Raw genomic sequence first — 27,499 nt, 5'->3', positions numbered from 1 at the left:
TAGTTATATTTTTTGAAAAAAAAAAATAAAAAATCTTGAAAATGACTTTATAACTACAGAAATAAAACCTTTAAGATTTCATTTTTATTTTTATTCCATACATTCATTCTTCTAGCATAAAGAATAATGGCTTCATATCACCATGTTTGGCCTGTGAGTGTTACAATCTTACATACCTTCATTGTAATCTTGTTAAGATTATTTTATTTTTATTGCATTGTAAGTTATTCATTATTTTCCAACATTATGTTTTTGGACATGGGTTAAGCAGGAGTTTGAACTAGGATGGAGGGTAGTTGTAGGTTCCATAATCGGATTCGTAGGAGCAGCAATGGGGAGCGCTGGTGGTGTTGGTGGAGGCGGCATCTACGTCCCAATGCTCACTCTAATTCTTGGTTTTGATTCCAAGTCTGCAGCTGCTGTGTCTAAATGTTAGTAACTTTTTAACCCTCTCTTTTGTATGTTAATATGTTACATTGTTACATCATGCATTTGGTGCAATACACCACTTATTATCTTTCCTGTTATACAACAAATGTGCACATTGTGTTATAATGATCCTTACCTTCAAATTTTCTTTTGATGATTGATTGACTTTTGTGTTATTGGTGCACATTGTTTGTTGGTACATATACTCATAATTTGAACGAAAACTGTGTCAAATAATACAGAGTATAACTGAACAAAAATGAGCAATATTTAAGTTCAATTTGGTTATATGTTGAAATCTCTTCGTTTTACCTTTAAATGTGAGATTGTGAGACGCATAATACTTACAGTTGCACCTAACATTACCCACCTTAAAGTCGTATCTTGTTGGGTTACACTTAACAATTAAGGTTGCAGGTATGATAATGGGTGCAGCGGGATCAACGGTATATTACAACTTAAAGCAGAGGCATCCAACATTGGACATGCCCCTCATTGATTATGACCTTGCTCTACTCTTTCAGCCCATGCTTTTGTTAGGAATAAGCATTGGAGTTGCCTTCAATATCGTCTTCGCTGATTGGATGATCACTTTTCTGTTTATCATTTTGTTTATTGGTAATTTACCACATCTTTCTACATACAAGCCTTTAAAGTTTTAAACAAATTATTTACAATTTAACACAGATAAAATAATTTGAACTAGTAATGTGACAAGCTGACAGCTATATGTATTCGAAAGGTACAACTTTTGATTGGCTAGATATAATTGTCAAATGTATACTAGCTCAATTATACGATAAAAAATCAACCAAAGCTAGATTAATTAAGAGGCATTGCTAACCAAAAGTTATTGGAATTTGATGGCAGTTACATCAACGAAAGCTATATTAAGAGGCATAGCTACATGGAAAAAAGAGACATTGATTAAGAAGGTAAAAGATTGAGGGGCCCACAATAATGAAAAAGTGGTTGATTTATTCACGAAAATGCCTCATGAGAAACAAATTTCATTTCTCAATATGACAAACAGGGAATTTTCCAAAGATTAATTAGTTTATTTTCAAGCATTATAGATCTTGCTAGAGCTAGTAACACATATGATGAGAATTGGCAATCTTACAGAGATTAACCAAACATATTTATCGACTTTCAGGAAGCTAACAAGCAGCTGGAATATAAAACCGAACAATCGATAGAGTTATCCGTTCAGATCTCATTGACAGATAGAGATGCAGCAGCTGCTGAAACCACTCAGTTGCTCAAAAGTATGCTTCATTTTTGTAGGACTTTGAACAAAGTTTACATTACCTATTATCTATATAAACTCAGAACATTACTTATTTATCTAATAATGAGAGATATTTGCATAATGTGGTACTTTGTAGATGGTTCTGCTACTGATTCTAAAGGACTCTCTAACGGTGATGCAGCTTCACAACAACAGTGTAAGGTACGTTAATGATTTAAATTACATGTATATCCGATCTGCTGTTGCGACTAGAGAAGGTTAATGGCCTGATGAATGAGCTAGCTATTCCGAACCCATCCGATTAGGAATGGACTACTGGGCTACCTAGCTTGGGGATGGGTTATAGGCCGAAAAGAATAAGACTGTTGATTGTATATACAAGTACTTGGTTAGTAGATTGATTCATAGGGAAATTGATTTTCTCCCAGGTTTCATTGTCATCCAATATACAGTGGGCAGAATTATGTTTGCTTGCCGTTGTTTGGATTGCTTTCTTTGTCCTTCAAATAACAAAGGTGAGTTCCCTTTCTATACAGAAACACGGAGCAATCTAGCTCTATGAAATTGTTATTTACACGGACTGTATGTGTGATATAAAGAACATTAAGAAACGAAGGCAGTGTATTGTTCATATGCGTTGTATTTAACATCAAGATAAAGAATTTTAATCATTTTAAGTTAAAAATGGCAAGTTGCTGAAATCTAAACAATTCGTATGAAGACATATGTCAGGGAATGCTCTATGGAGTACTGGATACTCAACTTGTTGCAGGTACGTAAAACCTCTCAAACTTGTTTCTAGTCATAGTATCAACACATAACATTTTGTAAAGTAGTACGTATATGGTAGCTAGCTACACATGAACTTTTGTAGTCCGTAATCAAATATTAAAATGTTCAGGTGCCAATCGCGTTGTCAGTTACTCTAATTCAAGCAATAGGCTTATACAAAGGAAGGAAAACGATTGCATCCAAGGGAAAAGATATCACAAATTGGAGGGTGTCTCAGTTATTCCAATATTGTTGTTGTGGGATAGCAGCTGGTACGATAGTTGGCACTCTTGGACTAGGTGGAGGATTCATTTTAACACCCTTGTTTCTTGAAATTGGAATCCCTCCTCAGGTATATATTCAATTAACAATTATATATGTAAACTATATATATGCCTTTTTACGTGTAAAAATTGTGTGTAATTATTTCACTAATTTGTAATTGCAGGTGGCTAGTGCAACTTCAACTTTTTCAATGGCTTTTTCATCATCTATGTCAGTTGTACAATACTACCTTCTTAAGCGTTTCCCTGTTCCATATGGTAAGTCGCCCGATCTAAAACTATACTCCGTAACATTTAACACACTGTGTAATTAGTTCTATCGATAAAGTAGTGGAAGGTGATACCAAAATTAAAAACCTCGACATAGACTTGACCTTATTGAGAAATTAGTCTTGACTCGATTCATCTTTTTACATGAACTTATTAAACCTCAATGTAATATTATGTGATACAAAAACAAGTCGAATAGCTCATAAGTATTATATGTGTTCATCTGAATTCATTCAAACGTTCAAGTATAATTATTTGCTATGTCTAGGACTATAAGGTACTCCTCTCTTTATGTACATACTATATAAGTACATGGGTGTTTGAAGCATTACGTACCATCTTTTCTTGTACGCTTTCGCAGCTGCTTATCTAGCTTTGGTCGCCATTGCTGCTGCGCTCACAGGACAGCATGTGGTCAGCAAGCTGATAACATTAATGGGGAGAGCATCAATAATCATCTTTATTTTGGCTGCAACTATTTTACTAAGTGCATTCTGCTTAGGTATGTATAACTTTGATTTCTTCTGCTTTGATCATGAGGCTTCTGTTTTTTTGGGTACACTAATCATGAGGTTTGTAATTTGTATGTATTAACTCATACCGTACCATGTGTTCAATTAAGTCCAATGAAGTTTAACTAAAAAATTGGAAGCTTTTATCAAATAATACAAAAATTACTAAAGTTTAATTACTAGAATTTATTTACTAAAAGTACTAGTTAGATTGATACTCGAACACACAACATTAGTAAGGATTTGGAATAAGAAACTTAATTCGATTTTATTTTTGTTGCAAAAATTATAATTTGTTGTACTATCAATATAACACTACTCGTACCTATTAATTTTACATACAATTCTTGAAGATTTTGAGCTTATACGCAAATATTATTATTCCCTCAAAAAAAAAAAAAAAAAAAAAAAAAAAAAAAAAAAAAAAAATTATTAAATCCGCCATTCTACATGGTGGAATAATTTATTATGTAAAATATGTATATCATGTACAAATTAAATGTACAATAAGTTTGTGAACCAAAAAAAATGTACAAGTACAATAAGTTTATTTTCCCTCGAGTAACAGAAAAGCATGACAAAAAAAGTACAGAGTGCTATTATTATGAAGCTTTTTTTGTATTATTGATTTAATGAAGGGCTTATTTTTCTCCCATCTAATCTTGTAGGAGGAATTGGGATTACTCATATGATTGAAAAGTTGGAGAATCATGAGTACATGGGTTTTGAGAACTTTTGTCCCATAACAAATGGAGTATAGTTGAAAGTTAGAACATTCTTTTTGTATCTTACTATCTCAAATGCTTTAGTTAATTTCTTTATGGATGAAAATTTGCTACACTTATAATATAATTTTAGACCAAAATTTTGTAATTGTCTTAATACTTGTTTGTTTCTATATCCCCCTTGGCTTCCTCTTTGGTATTGATTAAGTACTAAATGTTGCAAGATATTGTGTTAGTTAATATATTAGGAAGTACTCGTCTAATGCAAAATTGATTTTGATAATATATTAGGAAGTACTCGTGTAATGCAAAATTGATTTTGCCCATGTAGTTAAAGCTTTCCTTCCGGTTCCAAGTAATCTTGAAAAATATATTTCTTTTTTAAATAATATTTTTCCAATCACTGAAATTTAGAAGTACAAAAAATAGGAACAAGAAAAAGAAAAACATGTTGTAATAATAAGCAATTTTGATGATACATTTCTTTTATTAAATGACATACATATACCAACTCCGTTAAATGCTATGTGCAACTTCAGAATATATTTTATCTCACAAATAATACCCTAAATTTGTATAAACGAGTAACATTTAACGGAGGTAGTAAACAAAGACAATACTTTAATTATTATACTCGTGCGAAACATTTGTTTTATTGTTTAATGCTACTATGCTAGTAGAGTAATACGCAATACTTCCTACGAACTCGTAAAAAATGTGAGATGGCAATAATTGGAAGGAATATTTTTTGTTTAGGAAGCTACTAGCCAGGTTGAATTTGCGAATAACATAATAATTGAAGCTCTTGAATTTGAAATGCGAGCACGTAATTACGTCATTGTACGAAATAAAATATGGGGTATTGTCGTCATTTAATACTGCAGTGTGGGTAATTTCATTGTGGAAAATAGCAATTTACATTATATATCAAGGGAAAATACAAGACTCTTGTTATAATACCCCCTCCATTCCTTAATTAGATACTTACTTTTCTTTATTATGTGAGCTAGTATTAAGTAATAAATGAAGAAAATAAGCATCTAATTAAGAGACGGAGGGTGTAATAATTTATCAATTATTATAATTTAATGCTAATTTGTGCAATTGTGCTGTCCACTTCTAGCACAACAATCCCTGATACCTGTGGTCGTGATGGGGAGTTATAAGCAAATCCCAATGATTAATTAGTATTTTTTTTTCTTTTTATCTTTTTTTAAAAAAAAAAAAAATGACTTAAATTATCATGAACTAAATTTTTAAAAATTTCATATTTTTTCCTCCGTATCTTATTAGTTGAAGCTCTTGAAGGCCTCTACCTTTCAGATTTGTAGCATTAAGGATAATGGCTTCATATCACCATATTTGGCCTGTGAGTGTTACTACCTTGAGTCCTTGACACCTTTCCTATAATTTTTACTGTATTATTGTATGTTATTCACTACTAATTTACTACTATATTACATGTTTCAATAATGTTTGGACATGGGTTGAGCAGGAGTTTGACTTAGGATGGAGAGTTGTAATAGGTTCCGCTATTGGATTCATTGGAGCAGCAATGGGGAGCGCTGGTGGTGTTGGTGGCGGCGGCATTTACGTTCCAATGCTCACTCTAATTCTTGGTTTTGATCCCAAGTCTGCAGCAGCCATGTCTAAATGTCAGTACTGTATTTTTGTGTTTGTTTCCAATCTTCTTTTATATTAGTATGTTACATTGAAAAAAATGCAATTCTTAGCCTCTTATAACAATATGAGCCATTAATGACTCTAATAACACTTTTCGTTGTTAATTTGTGCTTAGATGGTGTTACTTTCATTAAAGAATCTAATGATACCAACAAAGTTTAAATTCTTATAATATTGTGTTTGTTTCTACTAATTATTATAGAGATAACATTTAAGCAAAATTAATTTTAGAGTCATATACTATATATATACATGTATACATTGTTACATCATCAATCTAGAATCCAAACCTTTTAACTTTTTTTTCGATTGCTGATTGATTTTTGTGTTATTGTGTACTATAACGTGTAAATGTGTAATGCACATAATTCGCAATTTGAAACGAAAAACCTACATTAGTACTTCCTCGTGTCAAGACTGTCAACAAATTTATATACTCCTGATCTGAGGTTGCAGGTATGATAATGGGTGCAGCAGGATCAACAGTGTATTACAACTTAAAGCAGAGGCATCCAACATTGGACATGCCCCTTATTGATTATGACCTTGCTCTGCTCTTTCAGCCCATGCTTTTGTTAGGAATCAGCATTGGAGTTGCTCTCAATATCATCTTCGCTGATTGGATGATCACTTTTCTCTTAATCATTTCGTTTTTGGGTAATTACCATGCACTTTTACAGCACTCTCTTAGAGTCTTAAGACACTTCTACTCCTTTGACTGTATTTCTCATGCGCGTATGACAAATAGCACGTACAATGTACATACAATAACCGCTCTTACAATTTACATGTAGGCATTATAATTTGAAGTAGGGTCTGTTCTCTTCAGTTCAGCTCAATTCAGTTCTTAATTTCCTTCTCTCATAAAATATTCAGTTCAGTTTAGCTCAGCTCAATTCAGTCAATCATAACAGGTCCGTAGTAATTTATATGACAATCATACTCAAAAGGGTATCAGTAATATTGTAATAATACATTAATACTACTTCCATATCCGATTTAGTTGATAAATAAGTGCTAGTTATATATATATTTACAATCATACTTGACAGTTAATTTCAAAACAGTTGAAAATGCTATTCCTAACCAAAAATTGGAACCTGGTGCCAGTTACATCAACCAAAGCTATGTTAAGAGGCAAAGAAACATGGAAGAAAGAGACACTGATCAAGATGGTAATAACATTAAGTTTATATTCAAGCATTTTACTTTTTCGCTAGAACTAATAACACATACTTATATATATACAATGAGGGTTTGTGATCCTAAAGGTTAACCAAACATATTTTTTGATAATCAGGAAGCGGACAAGCTACTGGAATACAAAACCGAGCAACCGATACAATTGTCATCAGTGCAGATCTCATCATTGACAGATAAAGATGCAACAGCTGGTAAAACGACTGGGGTAGAAACAAGTCAGGACACTGATAGAGAAACCACTCAGTTGCTCAAAAGTATGCTTCATTTTCTTCTTTTGCCTCAAGAACAATGATCTTTTACATAATTAACTCTATAATAAACATTCCTAATGTGCACTTTATAGATGCTTCCGAGAGTGATTCTAAAGGACTCTATGATGGTGCTAGTGCTGTGGCTTCTCAACATTATGGGGTATGTTAATGACCTGAGTTAGTTAGTTATGATAGAGTATAAAACATATTCCTGGGCCTCAACCATCAGCTTGTTAGTTGGCTATCTTGAACCCACCTGATTAATGATGGTCTTCTTTGGGATGAATAACTCTTTACTTTTTGAGCGATTCAAAAACAAACAACTACCCAAGACCGGCCCAATTGAAGTGAATACTTCACTAGATTATATTGAAGTGAATACATCGTACTCATAGATTCACAGGGATATTGAATATTGATCTCTTCTCAGGTTTCATTGTCATCCAATGTACAGTGGGCAGAATTATATGTGCTTGCCATTGTTTGGATTGCTTTCTTTATCCTTCAGATAACAAAGGTAACTTTATTATCTCTTCTAAACAGAAATACTGACCACTCTTTGTGAACATTCTCCAAACTACTATGACTCTATGAGTAGTGCTACTTCCGTTTCTTAATGTTCTTTACTGTTGTTACTTACAAGAACATTATTGCATCTTTAACTATTAAAACATCCTATTTCATCCGATTATTAACAGTGAAATTTCATGGTCAAAATTTTCGATTTTAGACAAAAATCTCAAAGTTTGTAGAGCAATAAAAAAACAAAGGTAGTTGCTGATTGCTGAAATCTAACCAATTCAACTTCTATGCAGACATATGTCAGAAAATGCTCTGTGGAGTATTGGATACTGAACTTCTTACAGGTAAAAAATTCCTCAAACTATATATAATGGCTTTTTTATATGGTAGTTATTAAAAACTCATTAGCACATTTTATACCATATGAATTACAAAGTAATTACTCGATTGTTACCAAACTGTTTAGGTGCCAATCGCATTGGCGGCTACTCTGTTTCAAGCAATAGGTTTATACAGGGGAAATAAAGTAATTGCATCCAAGGGTAAAGATATCACAAATTGGAGGGTGTCTAAGTTAGTCCAATTTTGTTGTTGTGGTATAGCAGCTGGCGCGATAGGTGGCACACTAGGACTAGGTGGAGGATTTATCCTAACACCCTTATTTCTTGAAATTGGAATTCCTCCTCAGGTAGTTTTCATAATTATAGGTACACATTACATAATGTACTACTATGTATCTGCCATTTTAGGTGTAATTTCATTAATTTGGTCATTTGTATTGTAGGTTGCTACTGCAACTTCAGCTTTTTCAATGGCTTTCTCATCATCTATGTCAGTTGTACAATACTACCTTCTTAAGCGTTTTCCTGTTCCATATGGTAAGTCTAAAAGTACTATTTATGAGGCAGGAGCATCCAAGATTTCCTTTCGTAACACATTGTGTAACTAGGTCGTCAACTGGTTAAGTATTAGAAGGTGATACCTACTTACCTAGATTAAAAATTAAAATATCTCAGCATGGACTGACTGAAGTGAATATTTATTCTAGTTGATACGAATGCAAGTTGATTAATCATCATTAATTATGATCTTAACCGAATTTATCCTGCCATAGCATAATTTCGAATTGTTGTTGAAGTAAAATTACGTACCATATTTTCTTGTGCTCTTTCGCAGCTGCTTATCTTGCAATGGTCGCCGTCGTTGCTGCGTTCACAGGACAGCATGTGGTCAGCAAGCTAATAACATTAATGGGGAGAGCATCAATCATCATCTTTATCTTGGCTGCAACTATTTTACTTAGCGCATTCTGCCTAGGTAAACCTTTAGTTCCTTCTAGTTTGATCAGGCATGAAATGTGTTTTTACTCTTGTCCTACCAAGATTTAAATGCAGTGGCGAGTCTATTATAAGCTCAATTGAACCAGTAAAATTTTACTCGTAATTTTTGGTACATAAACAAGTTTTTAAAATAAAAACAAAAATTTAAATGAAAATATCCAAGAGTGGTGATTTGCTCACTTGATTTTATTTTCCATCTAATCTTGCAGGTGGTATTGGGATTAATCATATGATTGAAAAGGTTGAGAATCATGAGTATATGGGTTTTGAGAACTTTTGTCACTTATGAAATGGACTATAGTCTTATGGAGAACTTTCTTTTTGTAACCTATTATTATCTCGGCTTTAGTAAATTTAATTTCTATATGGATAAAAAGTTGAAAACTTATACATTAATTTTAGACCAAAACAAAATTGTCTAGAAACTTGTTTGTTTCCACACCCCCTATTGTTAGATAGAGTTAGAGTTGGGTACAATCTTGTTAGCTTGCCTCGTGCTCATCAAGAGGTCGTGCTTGTAACAACTAACAACCCATGAAAAATGCGTCTTATTGAACTTGTGTCAATCTTTAAATCACGGACCTGATGTAAGGCCCGGCTCTCATGCGTTATGTCGTGCTAGGTCATGCAAACAAGCCCCTTGAAAATTTTTACTTTGTATATATTCGTCAAAAAGAGATGGCAAACGCTGGCCTATCATGCTCATGCCGGACTCATGCCGAAAAATGAAAATGATGTTCAGCCTCTCATGACATTCTGGATCTGCGGTGGGCTCGTACTGGATTGGGCCCAATGTCCTACTTTAGAGAGAATGTGACTGTTAATGAATTGGGCTAACAAGTGAGACATGCCTATATAGTGTTAGAATTGTGAATAATGAGAATGATTGATGTAGTGTAAACTTTTGTAAGATGTTGGATGTTACAGTACAACTGTACAAGACATTAAAAGCTAAGTTGACTAGGCAACTGATCCAGTTCGCCATTGGGCTGCATAAAATCAAACATATCAACCACATCAACGAAATTAGGCCTGCATTACTTTTAATCTCAACATTGTTCTAAAGTGACACTTCAAAATTCTTCATAGTTCCTTTTTAATTTTCACAAGAAAGACGACATGTTATCATACTTTTATGATATTGATATAGATAAATTGACAAGGTCCAAATTCTGTAAAATCATCTATGTCGACTACGAGTATGTGATATTTAGAGGTACTCTGTAGTTGGCATAGTGTTATTCTTCTTTCACTCGTTTAGGTAATATACTACCATCGTTCCTGACATGTTGAAGACTTAAAGGTTATCTTTTTTTTTTTTTTGAAGGAAACTTGAATGTAATCTATTTATAAATCATTATCATAACAAAAGATAAAGTTCAATACTCGTATTACCTTTAAATTTTATCGTATTAAATTAAACAATATATCTGACTATATTTTATACCGTAAAATATCACAAGACTGAACGAATTGTAACTTATAATGGGCCAAAGAGCATCTTATTTTGGCAAGTAGTAATATCTTTAATTTTAGAGAATTAAAGGGTCTATGTGAGTATATGGTTAGTCCATGTGGACAACTTAAAGCCCACACTTTTTACATGTTCTTTTACTACCAATTTGTTTTTTTTGAGGGACTTTTACTACCAATTTTTTTTTGTGAAAACCATAAAAATAGGGAATTATTTTGCCCTACAACTGTACCAAAGCTCCACCAAAGCAACTATACCAAGAAAAGAAAAAGGCCTAACCTTCTTTGGATCATTTGTCACTCTCAATAACAGCCCACATAATAACAAGCGAAGATAATCTTGTAGACAATGACTCATATGATCAAAATTTATTTGGAAAGAAGCATCAAAAAGAGGCTTTACTAAATTTTTTGCATATTATTCAATCAACCTTTAAAATCATTATCTTGCTTATATAAATTATTGAAGTCATCAATTGTTTCCAGTGTTTGTATCTATGTTAGTGGTTGAAGCCCATGTGTAATCATTATACTTACTTTTTCGTAACAGAATTACTTCCGTCTGAAATTAATAGTCGTGAAAACACCAAGAAAATGTTTTAGAATTTCGCCTTAAAATTCAAAACGTGTTAATATCATATGCTTATAATGAAGTACACATGTACAACTTTTGAATATACATAAAAAAAAAAGACAATCATGGCTTGTGATTTACTTTCTTAATGTGCCTCAAGGTAATGGCCTAGGGAAGGTTTATTAATTGATCACCATTATTACTGAAAAGAGTTTTTTTTTTCCTATGTAAAACTGTCTCAAATTTGTAATTGTTGAAGGTTGAGACAATATGACAAGCAGTCTAGATGACGAAAATATTTGATTGAAAGGATATACATCATGGCAATAAGAGAAAAAAGAACCAATAAGAGAGGGAAGGTGTGGTGAAAGGGTATCTTTGACTGTGTAATTACATGCATAAGCTTTACTTTGTGGTAGGTTATTTATGATTGAAGAAAAGGGACTAGCAATGGCGGTCCCAAAAGAGTAGAATGAGTTGATTAAGCAAATATGAACAATGATGATTATTGAATTGTCATTTTCATGCATATGCGTAAGCAATAAAGCATTTTGCCCCAATTCGAGGAGTCTAGACCCTTGAGCTCTGGAAAAAGTTTAAACTAGGTGTGGAATTAAAACTTCTTTCTACCCTTATTCCATGAGGTAGGTTAAAAGATTTTGCTAGGGTTGGTTGACTTTGCGAGAGTACAACTTTTGATACGTACTGCATATATACTGTCATGCGCAATTTGATTATAAGGTGTTGAGACAATGTGATTATTATTTTTTTGACAATAAAAGTATGGAATAATCATTTCAGAACATAGCTAGAGTATATTTGGGAAGTGGGAGTGGGAAAAGGATCAACAAGACAAGAAATGTTAGTAAATGCAATAAATTTCTAAGTTTGCATGAAAGATATTTAGGAGATGATTTAAGTTTGGTGTATGTCCTTACAATTGAGAGCTATCCCCCAAGTGTTGTTTGAGGCCATAAAGCAAAGTAGAGAGGTGACGTAGAAGTTTAGAAAAAGTTATTTGTACTTTAATTTGTGTTGCATATGTTTGCTATCTTAGTGGTGAAACTTAAGACAACACAACGTTTTAATATGTAACTAGTGTCTTACCCGGGCGTTGCCCCGGATGTTACTTTGAGTAATTATTTTTTTTTAAATAAAGTATTTGAAGTATTACTAATTTAGAATATAATGTTGAATATTGAGGAGAAAATAAAAATAATATGTATATTTTTGTTTTGAGTTTGGATGCAATTTTGTATTTTGCATTTAAATACATTTATGTGGAAGCATTCAACATATGTTATTGGTAGTTAAGATGGTAAGGCATGTGGTGTTCATTCCATGAGGTTAGGAGATCAAACCTCTTTATATGCGTTTTTAATTAACATTGCCATGAATTATTAAGCGATGATGTGGCGCGATGCCATTGGATATTGAGTAGTGACGTGGCACAAGTGGCACATAAACGTTTTTAGGAACGCTTTTTAATATATAAGTACTAGGTTAGATCCTGTGCCATGCACGGTGATCTTTAGTTATATATATAGTTATATAGTATTGATTGAGAAGTATTACTGTACTCAGTATAATCATAAATTAGTCGAGAAATAATAAATGTATGAAATATGTTAATTTGGTATTTGCAAATTTAATTGTAGCTTGCAATACACAACTAAAACAAAAGTAGGCAAAAAATCTGAGCAATATTTTTTCTTATTGTAAGATTATTTTAAAATTTTGATTTTTGGTATATAATTTATTATTTTTTTTAGATAGATTTGTGAATAAATCTTTTATTTTAAATATAATAATTACTACATGTTAATATGGAATATGTTAAAAAAAATAATATGATTTTTGTAAGTGATTTGTTTCCTTAATTGAAATATTTTTTTTTAGTAAAAAGAAAAAAAAATAACTAAGGACACACCAGGAGATGACACGTGTCATTGCTGGTGTGTCTTTTAGTATATAATTAATATGGAATATGTTAAAAAAAAATAAAATAAATAATATGATTTTCGTAAGTGATTTGTTTCCTTAATTGAATTTTTTTTTTTTTTAGTAAAAAGAAAAAAAATAACTAAGGACACACCAGGAGATGACACGTGTCATTGCTGGTGTGTCTTTTAGTATATAGTATTGATAGATTTAATTTGGTATATATCTGTAATGATGATATTTTAGGCTTGATTATGAGTAATGGAGGCCAAATCCAAAACACATGAATAGTAATTTGATCATTTCACATACAGTTGAAATTAAACTTGAGCAAATAATAGTCAGACCAAACAATTCTATATACATAAATTTTAATATGTAGTATATTGAAAGTTAAATTTTATGTATATATATAAATGTTTCAAAAGGAGTACGTATTCTATAGAAATTATTTCAAGACTCCTCACCATGACCAAACCTAAGAGAGAGAGAATAGAAAAAAAAAAAAAACAAAGAATTAGGCCTAGAATTGAAATATCTTAAGAACCCTACTTGTGGACTTAGTGATTTTCCCCCTTTTTTTAGTCTTATTTATATATTTTTATAAACTTTAGTAATTAAAAAAAGATAATTATTGTTTTCCAACAAAAATTAAAATGAATAAAAAGGGTGAATTTTGTTTTCTTGTTGGGATTAAAGATAGAATTAATCAAAAATTCACAACACTAAGAGTCAAAATGCCCCTAATTTTCTAATTTCATAATGTATTGAAATTACAAATAAACCCAAAAATCTGTATTTTAGCTAATAGTAGAAACAAATAATAAAAGGTAATAGTTTCTTTGTTGTTGGTTTGTAAGTTCTTTTGTCAAAAAAAAATAAATAAATAAATAAAAAATAATAATGATAAAAGGTATATATACCTGCTCATGTAGTCATGTTTGTTTGATCATTGTATAGGTTGCTTGCTTATCCTAGTTAAAGATAATAGCTAAGTTCTGGAACTTTCTTGTCCTCTGTGGAGGCAGTGGAGCATTGGTCAGCATTTTGGAACAAACATTCCTAGAGGACCTCCTCCGTTTTCTTTTAAATACAATACATCTTTTTGACATGTAATTTGAGAAAAAAATTAAGCAATGTAAATAGAAAAGTTAATCAAAATTATTTATATATGCAATACCTAAACTTTCTCGATCTAATCTTAGCGTTCAAATTATTTTGATACAGTCGTTCGTTTACCTACTTTAATCAACTCCTAAACAAGCATGTGAAAAAGATGTGTTACATTCAAAAGAAAATAAATGAAAGAAGTACATAATATAATACAATAATAACAACAATGCAATATGGATCAATCATTAATTTGGACATTGTTGATTAGGTAATTATTTCTTTGGACAAAATAATCATCTCAATTTGATGTTGACTTCTACCAGTCAACTTTTGAGTTTGAAGAGATGCATTTTATAATTATTCCACTAGTTTTTAAGCCCGGGCGATGCCCCGGTTTATTACACAGGGTTGATCATTAATATACATTGTAATTTATAACTCAATTTTTTTGTAATTAAATTTATTGTTCATATTGAATTGTCATTTGCTACATATTAACATTTTGTATATATTCAAAAGAATACATAAAAAATAACTTAGTTTGGTGGTAAAAACACTTAGTTTTAGATTAAGAGGTTGCGTGTTCAAATCTTGTGGAGAGCATTTTTTTATTATAAGTGCATGACGTAGCGTAATGATTAGTTTACGTGACACGTTGACGTTCTTAGGAACACCGGACGTTCTTATAAACGCCTTTTAATAGATTAGTATAGATTTTCTATCAAAATTACTAGTCATTTAATTAATTAACTTTATAGAAAATAAATGATTATATTTTATTTCTAAAATTTGTGTAAACATACAGCATATATAATGAAAATATTGATTGAAAATAATTATTCAATTATAATCTATACTTAATTATTTATTTTTTTTTACCAACATTTCATTATTTGAATTGGACTTCCTAAAATGAAAAAATAAAATAAATATTTTGAAACATATGGGATGATAATATTTTATGGAACTATCAATGTTTTTCATAGAACAGAACTAAGGGCATGTTCACATTTACTTAACTTCAGTTCAGTTCAGCTCCAATCAGTTCAGTTTAGTTCAATTCAGTTCAGCTCCTAATTTTTTCCTCTCATAAAATATTCATTTCAGCTCAGCTCCAATCAGTTCAGTTCAGTTCAGCTTCGTTCAGTGAATGTGAACAGGCCCTAAGTGAGAATAACAAATTAAAGATGTTGAACGAAATGCTGGGGAAATGATCATAATTTGTATTCCTTTTTTATTTTTTTATCATAATTTGTGTTCCTAATTTAATTTATTATCATAATTTTTTTTATTTTTAGGGTAGGAAGATAAATGGTCCCATTATATATGGATGAATTAAACCGTTAAGGATAATCAATAACCAAAGGGACCACATTTTTTTTTATGGAAATTAAAAAAATGAAAAATAATATATGGCAAATCAAATTGAAATGGTCCTAAATTAAATTGTATTGTATGTGGGCATATGCACCAAGTGTACCTACATTAGAGGGAGAAGGGTGGATTTGGGAATGCCTATCATTAGCTTGTGGATCATACCCCTTCTTTCTTAGGACCACCCTTCAATTCGCCTACTTGGTTTTTCTTGATTCAATTTTCATATAAATTTAAGTCATCTCAACTTGTATAATTTTTTTCCTTTTCAAAAAATAAATAATAGAAATAATTGAATAGCTATTAACATATATACTTGTAATTATTATGTAAAGTTATTTTGCATTGGCTTCAAACATCCTTCCAATTACGGAATTCAATTGTTTGATGCGACATTGGAGAGGATCATTCATTTTATTTTGAGCTATATTCGACCATTGAGAACTTTATGTGAAAGGAAATTTTGTAATTTTTTATACTTTTGAAATAGATTATGTGAAGATGGTTATTTTTTTTACATAGTTGTGTTTCTTAGTTTATTTACGCCTCTAATTTAGTGAAGAGGATACTCGAATAATTTATATGTCCTTGACTTCATTTGAAGAAAGGGGTTCATAGAGAAACACGATATCAGAATAACTTTTTAATTGTTGATGCGACATGATAACTTAGAGAATTAAATGACATTGAGAGAACTATGTCGAATGAACTTGGCAAAATGACCTCGTAACTTCGAGATAAGGGGTGTTATAACACTACGAGAGTCTTCTACGTGTTAGAATATGTGGTAGATTGATCATTTCTTATCAAACTCAACCTCATTCTTGGTTAGGAGTTATCGAAGTTGCCGTTTCCTACGCGTTGTCGATCTATGAGTAATAGAAATCCTTTATTTCATTTCGACCTCAACATCTCCCCTTTCTCCTTATATCATCAAAACAAAAGTTAGTTCTTCACTACTCATAAATACACTATAAATAGGTATATATTAGGTCATATTTAGGTCGAGTTAAAAATGGTGATTTCAAACTATTTTAAAGACTAATTAAAAACTACCTTGTTACTTGTGCATATATACAGTTTGACCACCAACAATTACCATCATAGACGCAATATGCACCACCACCAACTACAATCCTTATTATTAGTCTCATAAAGTTATAAAAGATTATAGACATATATTACGGAGTGTAAATAAACAATGTGACAATTAAATTTGAATAGAGACACATAATCCGTAATGGTTATTAGTGTTTCTATCTATATATGGTGAATGGATATGTAATACTACCTCTCATATTTTTAGCTCCCAAAAGCACTAGATACGAATGAAGGACAAGAAAAAAGGCAAAGACATGAGAGTCCCTTAAGTGGGGTTCAACTTTAAAGGTAGCTTCATATGATTATGGGCCTAAGGGAGCCTAGTCCTATTTACCATACTATTCCATGTGACTTAAAAAGTTCAGGTACATGATACAATAATGATAGAATATGTGAGATTCATGATTTTACAAATTATTCGTCAAATCATTATTACAAGTATTAGATTAGTAATTCGTTATTATTGCTACTCATGTGCTTAATGTAATCTAATTACCTAATTAATGGGAAGCCTTTACTAGACAAAATCAATTATTAGGGTGATTAGATTGTGGTGGTGCCAACTTCCACTCATATGACATCAAGTATTGATTTTGACATCTTTTGCACACAATCAAATTTGTCTTGAAACATAATATATCATTCGTGTTTAAGGACAATGTTCATTTAATTTGTAATGTAATGGTGTGGAGTATAAGCTCCAATATCTCCATCATGCATTATTTGAAACATGCATAGGACAAGAAGTACAAATATTCAAGGTCACATACATAATACAAACTTTATCTATCGGGTACCTGGTACATACATTTCAAAGTATGAGAGACGTTAGAATCTTGTTGCAGTGATTGGGTATGAGAAATAAAACTCTCTTAGATCACTATTTTGTCGTCAACAATATAAATAAAGATACAAATATTTCATGTCAAAAAGATGTACTCGTAAAGTGATTCTGTAAACTACAAAGTATATGTATTGTCTAACATGTTTATTTATTTATTTTTAAAATTATTTTCATATAATTACACTGATAATTTTTTAAAACACTTGATCATTGAAATACATATGCTTCTACCAACTGAACTCCTACACTATACAGATTGAAAATTATTATATAAATGTTAAACTAGTTATTATGTTGGTCAAAAGGGACCCTACCTTTAGATTACATGAACTCCCCTTTATTTCCAAAATCCCCATCATTGTATTACAAGTAGTAATATCTAATATGACACTAACAAATTTTGGCAAAACTCTAATTGAAGGATTTACTTTCAAATAAATTCATTTGTCATGACTCATGTGATATTCTTTACCTCAAAATCTATGATGAAAAATACAAGTGGGAAAAAAATATAAGAAAGTTAATTGGTCCAACTAAAATAAGAAATGGCCAACCACGATATGATGGACCCACCTAATAATATATTGTACTACTCTTGCAGCCTTGCCTTAAATGGGATCTCTCAGAACTCAGAAGGCCAAGAAGGAGCCTTTAATGTTAACCCCTCCCACATTGATTTTCTCTTTCCCTTGACTTTTTATTGAGTTAAGTCAAGGCTTTTTTTAAGTTTAGATTCTAAGGGAATATATGTTCTTTGTGTTGTTCTATTCACACATACTTATGGTCGGAATTATCCCCACCTTTCATTCACATATCTTAAATATCCCAAACCAAACCTTACTTTCATACTCTTCCTAGCTAGCTAGCGTATTGTGTCATACTCTTTCTTGGTTGTCATTGAATAAGCTACAATTGTCAATATTTTGTTAGTTATTAGGACTTGTCAATCTCGAACTGGTTATTTAACCGTTCTATAAGAGAAAACATCCTTGCACTTAGCTCGTCGTAGTAGTGATTATTTAGTGGAAGGGGTTGATCCATGGTTATGGTTTGGCCCATGCATGATTAGCTTAGGCTAGATGACGCGATTTAATTGGATTTGTCATTGGCTATGCCTTTGGAGTTAGGCCCTACATGCATAAATGAAAATTTAAGAGCTAACATGATCAATTTGATTGTGATTTTTAATAAATTAAATTATTATAGACAAAATATAGGACACACTTGCGAATATATAATCAGAATCCAATTTGTTATGTATGAAACTCGACTGAGCATATTATTTAATCGGTATGAATGATTTCCATCTTAAAAGTTGGTCCACCCATGAAATGACCCACTTGGTCCAGCATGGCGGCCACCTTAGCTCAATCTCTCTTCAATATTACTGCATGTCATGACACAATTGGCATAGGATCGAGTTACTTGCATTGAAATAAATTAGGGAGTTGAATTCCCTAAAATTCTCTTCACAATCCGTTTGTTAGCCTATCTTAATAACGATTATACTAATGAATTTAGAGTAGTTCAACAACCAAGTAACATCCTAATGTACATAGTAATGCAATCTCGCCCTTCCAAACTTTTGTATTTCTATATAAATGTTCGTTGCCATCCAATATATACCACTGCACCCCAAATGGTTGATAATGGATTGTATATAAAATTTGTGGAGAAATAGTGACAATTTGGTGTGACCTAACATTACCATGAGAGTAAGCAGTCTCTCTCTCTCTTTCTTTTTCCCCATATTTATGTTATAAATTTTTTTGCCACTATTAGCACTTAGGGTCTGTTCTCTTCAGCTTAATTTCAGTTCAATTCAACTCCTAATTTTCTTCTCTTATAAACAATTCAATTCAACTCAATTTAATTCAGTTCAGCAAAATTCAGTTCCGTTCAGTTCAGTAAATGAGAACAAGCCCTTATTACTATCAACCAAATGAGTCGTTAGAATATTTTAAAGGTTGTCATTATGACACATAAGCGAGCGAAAAGAATATATAGTGTTCTACTTGTACGGCCAGCAAGTTGCAAATCAAACTATAATGCTGATTCACATTTTCAACTTTCAAAAAAAAAAACAAAAGGTAGTAACTACCAAAGATATTTGAGCTTCTGGAATTTGAACATTTTGAATGTATATAATAAATTAATACATGTTTGATTCTCTATTCTACTTGCTTTGCATTCGCTTAAGCTAAGGGTTCGTTTGGCATCATTGTGCTTTTCTGTTTTTTGGTTTTTTAAAATCATATGATATATGTCACATAATGAATCAAAAATTAGACAAACTTATTAAAACCATGATAATTATGAAAACTGACAACTGAAAAGTGGAAACACCTTTTTCTAGTTTCCTATTTTTGGTTTTTTGTTTTCAAAAAAACTGGAAACTGAAAACAAAAAACAATGCCAAACAAGCACTAAATAATTGGTGTTCTTTTCAGAAATTTATCCAAAAAATTTATTTTCATCAGTTTATATGAAAAGTTATTAAATACTTAAAACTATTTCGTAGAAGATCTGTGTTTCTCATCATATAATACTCAATTATTTTTTTTTTGGATTGATTTTCACTAATTATTATGTAATCTAACCTATGACCATTTTTTGATGAGCAAAATGGTCAAATAGCCCTAATTTCATTAATACTCCGTTGCTAAACAATGATAATCAACGGCAATTACATCCTCAGTAGTAGTAGGCAACCCCGCCCACTATCTATTCGAATAACCTATAACAATTTGTCATCTATTTAAATGATTTGGCTTACAAAATCAAGGCTAACATACATATAGCAATGTTCACAGTTTCACCTAATTAACTAGGAATATGATGGAACTATTTCCCTCCTATTCCTTGTATATATAAACCGCATTCAATTTCTTTGAAATATTAGACACCGTACGTGGTGGACCATGAAATTTGATGTAGGAGATGATCATTATTTTTTATAGATTTTGCAAACAAACTATGTGGACTGAAACTGCCATGACTTATTCCTATCAAATTAGATATAGTACTATAGTTATTATTTGTCACATAGTAGAAATTTTTTATGTATAATATTTGGAGATTGTTAAAACAATTCTACTTTCTACTTAGGTTGTAGCTGACTGATCGAGTGCATGAAGTTCTATTTTTCATGAAAAGGTTCTATTTTTTTTCTAAAAAAAAAACATTAAACATCGTCGCAAAAGGAAACAGGTACGATCATTACAAAGTAGTTTTTATTTTTATTTTTTATTGTTATTTTTATTTATTTATTTTTTAAAGTTATTGTTGCATTTTATTGTTGCACATTAGACTTATTTAGTCCTGATTTTTACCTCATATTTACATGTGATTGAACATAATTAGCTCTAATTAGCAAAGAAACATAAATTAAAATTTTTTTAAGGTAAATAACATACATGGTTAGGTTTTTTTTTTTTTTGGGGTAATTTTTGAATCTTATATTAATTTAATGGGCTCTCTGCGGTCACCTCGAAAATCATATCTCAGGTTCGACCCTACACCCTAGTGTAAGTAAAATTTTGTGTAAATTTCCCACTTCATGCCCATTAAATCTCATCAACAAATCACATAAATTTATAGTGGATTAACCTTTAATTCGAAAATGCTCTCGTTGGATGTCCCCTAGTATTGTGACATAACCCTAAAATTTCATGTGAGAACGTTAAGGGGGACATACGTACACTACTACACTAGATATGGTCATATAATGCATGTATGGAGTATATAAGAAGAATATAAGATCAGATTAGATATGATGACAAACTAGTGTAATTCTGTCTGTTACGATGATAACGGCGATTTTATTTTTGCAGTGGCACACAACTGGCTATTATCCTACCTTGATTGATGCTATCTCTCTATCTATGACTCTAGCTGTACACCAAGTTTAGGGAGGAAACTCAACCAATAGCCCACATATATTGAAGTCAACTTCTATCTGAATTTTGTTCCACCAACTTCTCTATCGAGATACGGAGTATATTATCCGTTTTTTGTCCCGATATAATAGGTCACATCTGATTCATCCTTAGTTTCATTGTATTTGATTTAAAATCTTCCAAGCTTCATTTGAATGAAAAGCATATTATAGAATTTAAGGTTTTGCGATGATCATTTAATTAAGTTCGTAGTAAAAGATATTATACTGTGTATATGTTCAAATTTTATACACAATAAAATACAATGTTCAATCAATTTATTTTAGAGTCCCCTTGATAATTTTGACGTTGATAGAATTGTACATGAGTCAAAGCACTTAGCAAAGTCAACTAAAATTTTACTTTAGTTGACTTACTCTAAATTGTTTTGTTTGAAAAAGTTAATAGAACGGCGCACGCGTTAAATAAAGGTTACTATTAAACGTATTGAAAGATAATAGTGTCAACTTTACAAGAGAATAGATCATAAAAAATTAGCAATCTCAAGTAAGCTTTTTCCTTGTATCACCACTAAATAAAAAGGAACAATCAACTTTAGTACAATCATAATGTCAAAATTTTCATCCAAGCCTTTTGGAATCATTATATCATCATAAATCTCAAAGAAATAAGTGAAGAAGAAAAAAAAATCTCATAAAAATTAGCCAAAAAAAAAAAAAAAAAACAATTCGAAACACGCTATAAACCTGTCCTCCTAACAAGTCTTGCCTAAAATCTAAGTACTGAAAAATTGCAAATGTACAAGATGTACAGGTCCCCCCACAAAATTGAACAATCTTGTTAACTCACTTCCTTTTTTTCTTTTTCTTTTCTTTTTTTTTTCTTTATTTACTTGGCCACTCCAAGTAAATTATGCCTTTTTTTTTTTTTGTGTGTGTGTCAATTTTTTTTTTTTTTGAAAAAGATGGGCATGAACTTTTCCTCATGTATCTTTTTCTTCCTTTGGAGGTAGAAACTTCATTAGTACCAATAACTTGGTACTACCAAAAATCCTCTACTTATCATCATCATCATCACTATCATATCGACTAATAATACCTAAGAAAAAACTTTAAAAGAAGTTATAAAGAAAACGATTAATGTGATCGATCAAAGGTTGTAAGATGTCTTGATTCAGAATTCCAACATTGTCCAATATCAGCAGCAATTTTCTTAGCATCCATGGATGCACCTAATAATCCACGTTTGGTAAACCCTACCGCGTATAATCCTGATTCACCTTTCCATCCATTAGGGAATGGCCTTCGCGGAAGTCCATCTTGCTCTGAGAACATCTCCCTTTCCTAGATGAGAAAAAAAAAATGGGAACACCATACTTAACTTTTTCATTCATTTTGAACTTTTATTTTTGGTAAATAAAATACAATATTCTTTAGAGCCAAGAAACTAAAAAAATAAATAAAATGGTAGGGAAATGTAACAAAGATAAGGAAATTTATTAATGAAAGAAATATAAAGAAAAAGATGATACCTTTAGCCAATGTGGCACATTGCTTTTGTATCCAGTTGCTAAGATGATTGCATCAAAATTCTCTACACTTCCATCGACAAATTCAACTGCATGGTGCATTAAACGCCTAATGCCCGGACATACCTACATTTACGGAAACAAATATGCAACAACTTAGTAACTTTATTTTGGCATTCATATGTATAGCTATTACTATAAAGAGGGGTGACAAAATCAATTGAACAAGTCGTCTTTCAAAAAATATACTCACATCATGATTTCAATTGCTATATGGGGTATTAAATTTATTATCCGTAGAGAGATGAAAAAGTAAGATATTAAAAAAAGGATCCAATCATAAGTCTTGAGTGTCACTGTACCATTACGAAAACATTAAGAACTAAGATAGCTAGCAGCCTAGCATTTGTAGATTGTAGTAGTATTATTAGTTTATATCATAACATGTCACGGTCCATTGTGTGTGTAATCAAGTTAGTTTAGGTATAAAGAGCCTAATATAATTGTTTTTTATATCATATGATGATTGATGATAGACATTTATAGGCAGATAAAAATCCTCTCAATCCCTCCTACCACTAAAATAAAATGCTAATAATTAGTGTCAAGTTGATATAGAAATTATTAACAATGTTTAATCTAATTCTCAAAAAGGAGCAAAAAATAAACAAAAGGTGAAATGAGATTGAAAGAGGCCTAAATCACACCAAAGGATTTGCTAATGATTTATTAGCTAGTAATGGAAGTGAGTATCATGTCCCACTAAAATTCTATCAAGTAATAGGAGAAGTTATGCCTTTTATGGGCAAAAATCTTACTAGGATCTCTCAACTTTGGAGCTCATGAGAATCAAGAACGAAAGCAAGAGGGAGAAAAAAAAAACACATGAGGGAAAAAAAGTAAGATGTGAAATGATAGTAATAATTATAGAGACATGAAGTACTACAACTATACCTTGATGTCTCCTCTTTTGATCTTGTCAAACGTCCCAACATCTAACACCGGCGTCTTTCCTGTCAAATTTTTGAGCTCGAGGGGACCCGTTTTGGGACGAGCTAAACCTAGTTTTGAGGTGTCGCCAAATATTAACCATGCGATTATTAACAGGAGCCGGTCCACTAGGGTTATTGGTAACCACTTGAGCAACCACATGGATAACCCGAAAGTTGATCTTCCAAACATTTCTCTTGGTAAGAGATGAACCTTCAAAAAGAAATAACACAACTCAATTATTAATCGAGACTTGTAAATTAAATGAACGGATTGAATTAAGAGATACTCAAAAGGTCTGTCATGACTGTCAGGTTCGATTCTTATCTGACTTTTGTGTCTCCCTCTAAACTAATAATAAATCATTAAAAAAAAACTCGAACGGAACAACCATATGTAAAGGTAGAGTTGACTGTTAAAGGAAGATGGGAAGTAAGGCCAAATTCGTGAGTGTAGTACATCCTAGTGCAAGGTGTTTTACAGGCAACAAATGCTTCTTTACAGATGAAAAACCTTTTTTAGGAAGGGTTAAAAAAGATTGGGCCATATATATATGATTATATATTATAAATAAAATTACTTAGTAGTAATATTCTTTTTATTTAGCTAATATGTTTTGAGCCAATGTTGCGCATGCTTGAGCATCCCAAGAAAGTGAAAAAAATAGGAGAATACTACTAATACATCCTTCCAATTTACAAAATTATGAACAGTGCTTGGAACTTGAACTCACTAACTAATTAGACCAAAACTAATTATAACAACCCCATAAAAAAGATTTTATAACATTTTTTAAAACTTAGCTCAAAGCTTTATTGCATGCCCATGACTACTATATACAAGTGCTTTTTTATTTTATTATAAAGTTTTCATAAAGCTTCACTTTTCACTATACTATGAACAAAAGAGCACACACACGCACACACAAAATTCCACAATTATATCATAATATATTGGGGAGGAGGTGAAGTGCTCAAGTTATGATTAAAAATCCATTACCGAAAGATAATCAAATTAAAAGAAAATTTAAAAAGAAAGTAGGCATCAAAACAAATGATTTCGTAATGTTATTTTGTCATTATTTTAAGAAATTAATTTAGAATTAAATCACTTAAATTTCAATTAGTCCTTTCTTTGTCATGGTGGAGAACTACTAAAAGTTGGGTCTAGCTTTGCTAAAAGGCTAAACCAATATTAGGCTTTTTGATCATTCAATAGGTGATCCTAAATATAGGAGGACACTATAACTAAACTTAAAAATACCACCGCCCCCTTTACTTCTTATCTTTTAAGTTAACTCCCTTTTCATAGATATCATGCCAAACACATAGAAAGAAACAAAACATGTGGCAATATCTTACATAATTAACATATACTTATAAATCGCCATTCAGTTGTGAAACTAACTGTCTTTAAATCGATAAATTAAACCTGGATCTGAACGTGTGGCGATGATTTTTTTCAAGGCTATATTGACGCAGTCAGCAGTCTAATTAACCTATTTCAGCTAAACGCGGTCAAATCTTACTTTTTCTAATCTAAATTAATGTGTAAAGAGTTTTCTTGAAAGAAAAAAAAAGATGAAGAACAAAAGATAAAATAAAATTAAAAGTTGATGAATGTAATTAATAAGAATAATTAAGGATAGTACAATAGTATGGTGGTACTTACTGTATCTCGGACCACAATAGAAGGCATAGCATTATGATGGCAAAGGTCCAAACATACTTCCATCCCTGAATTTCCACTTCCAACAACTAACACCCTTTTACCTCTAAACATTTCACCACTTTTGTACGAACTTGTATGTACTACTTGCTTACCAAACTCCTTTAACCCTTCCAACTCCGGCATCACCACCTCCGCATTCTCCCCGGTCGCCACCACCAACCACCGGCACACGTATTCCGTCGTGAACACATCAACACCGCCTTTTTCGTTTGTCCCTCTACCACTAGTAGAGCAAGTAGTGGACGTTCTTACCCTCCAAAACCCTAGTGTTTGATCAAATTCCGCTTTCTCGACCGTCTGATTAAACGAAGGCTTGATATCGAATTTGGTAGCGTAGTCCTCCAAGTACTCAATAAACTGCCTCTTTGTAGGGTACATAGGGAAGTCTTGTGGGAAGGGCATTAAGGGTAATTCACAAAATTTCTTAGGAAGGTGTAGCCTTAAACGATCATACGTCTTAAGTTGCCATAAAGACGCAATACAATTAGATCTCTCTAGAATCAAACTTGGTACGCCTTTCTCCTTCAAACATGCCGCCACGGCTAACCCTGATGGCCCTGCCCCGACAATCACCGGACCGGAAACTAGTATGCAACGCGTCGTATTACTAGTCGTACTTTTCGTGTTACGTTGTGGATCATTCGCTAGTTTCCCTTCCATCTCTCTCAAATTGTTGTAAAAGTACTCCATATTGTTGGTTGTTATACTACAAACAATTTAACAATGAAAAATATAATTTTATTTTCTTATCTAAGGATTTTGTAGTTGTGTGAGTTTATATGGTTTGTAAGTACTACTAATAATAGTAACAAACAAATAGAACAAGATTAGAGGAGAAACGGTTAATAACAAACATTAAGTAGAAGCACATGTTTGTAACTAACAAATTAAAATGAAGAGTGATTATTAATTAAAGATAATAATAATAATAATAATAATCCTAGATAAATTCTTGAAAAGATGGGAATTTTTCTTGTTAGAAAAAGATAATTAATTAAAATTAATTAAAGAAGAAGATAAAAAAGAGGGTAGAATTGAATATATCTTAGAATGGTGTTGTAGTTGAATGGAGAAGAGAAGAAGAGATGAGAGGAGAGCGGCGAAGGGTACGGGGGTGATAAATCAGCATTGAACACCAAGAAAGAGAGAGAAAGAGAGTATGAAAGAGAGAGTGAGAGGGAGAGATTGTGATTTGTGAATATATATATATTCTTTTGCTTCCTTTTTTTCTTAAAAAAAATAATTTTTTAAATTAAAATCAATTAAATATTTTGTTGTAGAAAACATATGGTGTGTGAGGAAGTGTGGTAAAAAGGTATTGAGCTCTAGTCTAGTTTGAGTGGGACTTTTTCCCCATAACAAAGTAATTAAGTTTCCAAAAAAAAAATAAAAAATAAAAAATAAAAAAAAAAAAAAAATAGTTTCCCAAAAAAAAAAAAAAACTTTTTTTTTTGGAAACTTTTATACAAGTTTTATGAAACGTCACTAAATTATCATTGAATGGTAATACATAATGGAAGCAAAATTCTTATTGAAAAGGGTTTTATAAGAGTTTTGTTAAGATATATATATATATATATATATATAGATGCTTATGAGATTTGATTTAGGATAAGTGATAGAATAAATAATGGTAAAACAAAGTGACAGAAAAGGACGGTTAGTCAAGGTTAAATATCAATCTTTGAG

General features: G+C 31.5%; 3 protein-coding genes across 3 annotated transcripts; 2 read left to right on the top strand and 1 right to left on the bottom strand.

The window, feature by feature from the left end:
- The first annotated feature begins 126 nt into the window (after positions 1-126).
- On the top strand, positions 127-4,278 carry LOC145593917 (sulfite exporter TauE/SafE family protein 3-like). Its single transcript, XM_081650276.1, has 12 exons — positions 127-153; positions 272-431; positions 847-1,047; positions 1,300-1,364; positions 1,586-1,697; positions 1,818-1,882; positions 2,110-2,196; positions 2,403-2,453; positions 2,583-2,804; positions 2,901-2,994; positions 3,368-3,508; positions 4,187-4,278. Exons 1-12 carry the CDS (start codon positions 127-129, stop codon positions 4,276-4,278), a joined length of 1,317 nt encoding a protein of 438 aa, XP_081506402.1.
- Positions 4,279-5,585: 1,307 nt separating this feature from the next.
- LOC145593915 (sulfite exporter TauE/SafE family protein 3-like) lies at positions 5,586-9,531 on the top strand. Its single transcript, XM_081650275.1, has 12 exons — positions 5,586-5,612; positions 5,739-5,898; positions 6,383-6,583; positions 7,037-7,101; positions 7,227-7,383; positions 7,473-7,540; positions 7,811-7,897; positions 8,196-8,246; positions 8,369-8,590; positions 8,687-8,780; positions 9,079-9,219; positions 9,452-9,531. Exons 1-12 carry the CDS (start codon positions 5,586-5,588, stop codon positions 9,529-9,531), a joined length of 1,353 nt encoding a protein of 450 aa, XP_081506401.1.
- A 12,343-nt stretch (positions 9,532-21,874) lies between these two features.
- On the bottom strand, positions 21,875-26,933 carry LOC145594502 (indole-3-pyruvate monooxygenase YUCCA6-like). The gene is made up of 4 exons (XM_081650810.1): positions 25,751-26,933; positions 24,044-24,292; positions 23,093-23,215; positions 21,875-22,904 (listed from the first exon to the last, which is right to left on the bottom strand). Exons 1-4 carry the CDS (start codon positions 26,498-26,500, stop codon positions 22,698-22,700), a joined length of 1,329 nt encoding a protein of 442 aa, XP_081506936.1. The 5' UTR covers positions 26,501-26,933; the 3' UTR covers positions 21,875-22,697.
- Between the last annotated feature and the right edge of the window lie 566 nt (positions 26,934-27,499).

The sequence above is a fragment of the Chenopodium album genome, chromosome 19, assembly GCF_948465745.1.
Source record: "Chenopodium album chromosome 19, dcCheAlbu1.1, whole genome shotgun sequence".
Classification (NCBI taxonomy): Eukaryota; Viridiplantae; Streptophyta; class Magnoliopsida; order Caryophyllales; family Amaranthaceae; genus Chenopodium; species Chenopodium album.
Note: the sequence above shows the minus strand (reverse complement) of the source record. Positions and strands in the feature narration are given on the sequence as shown.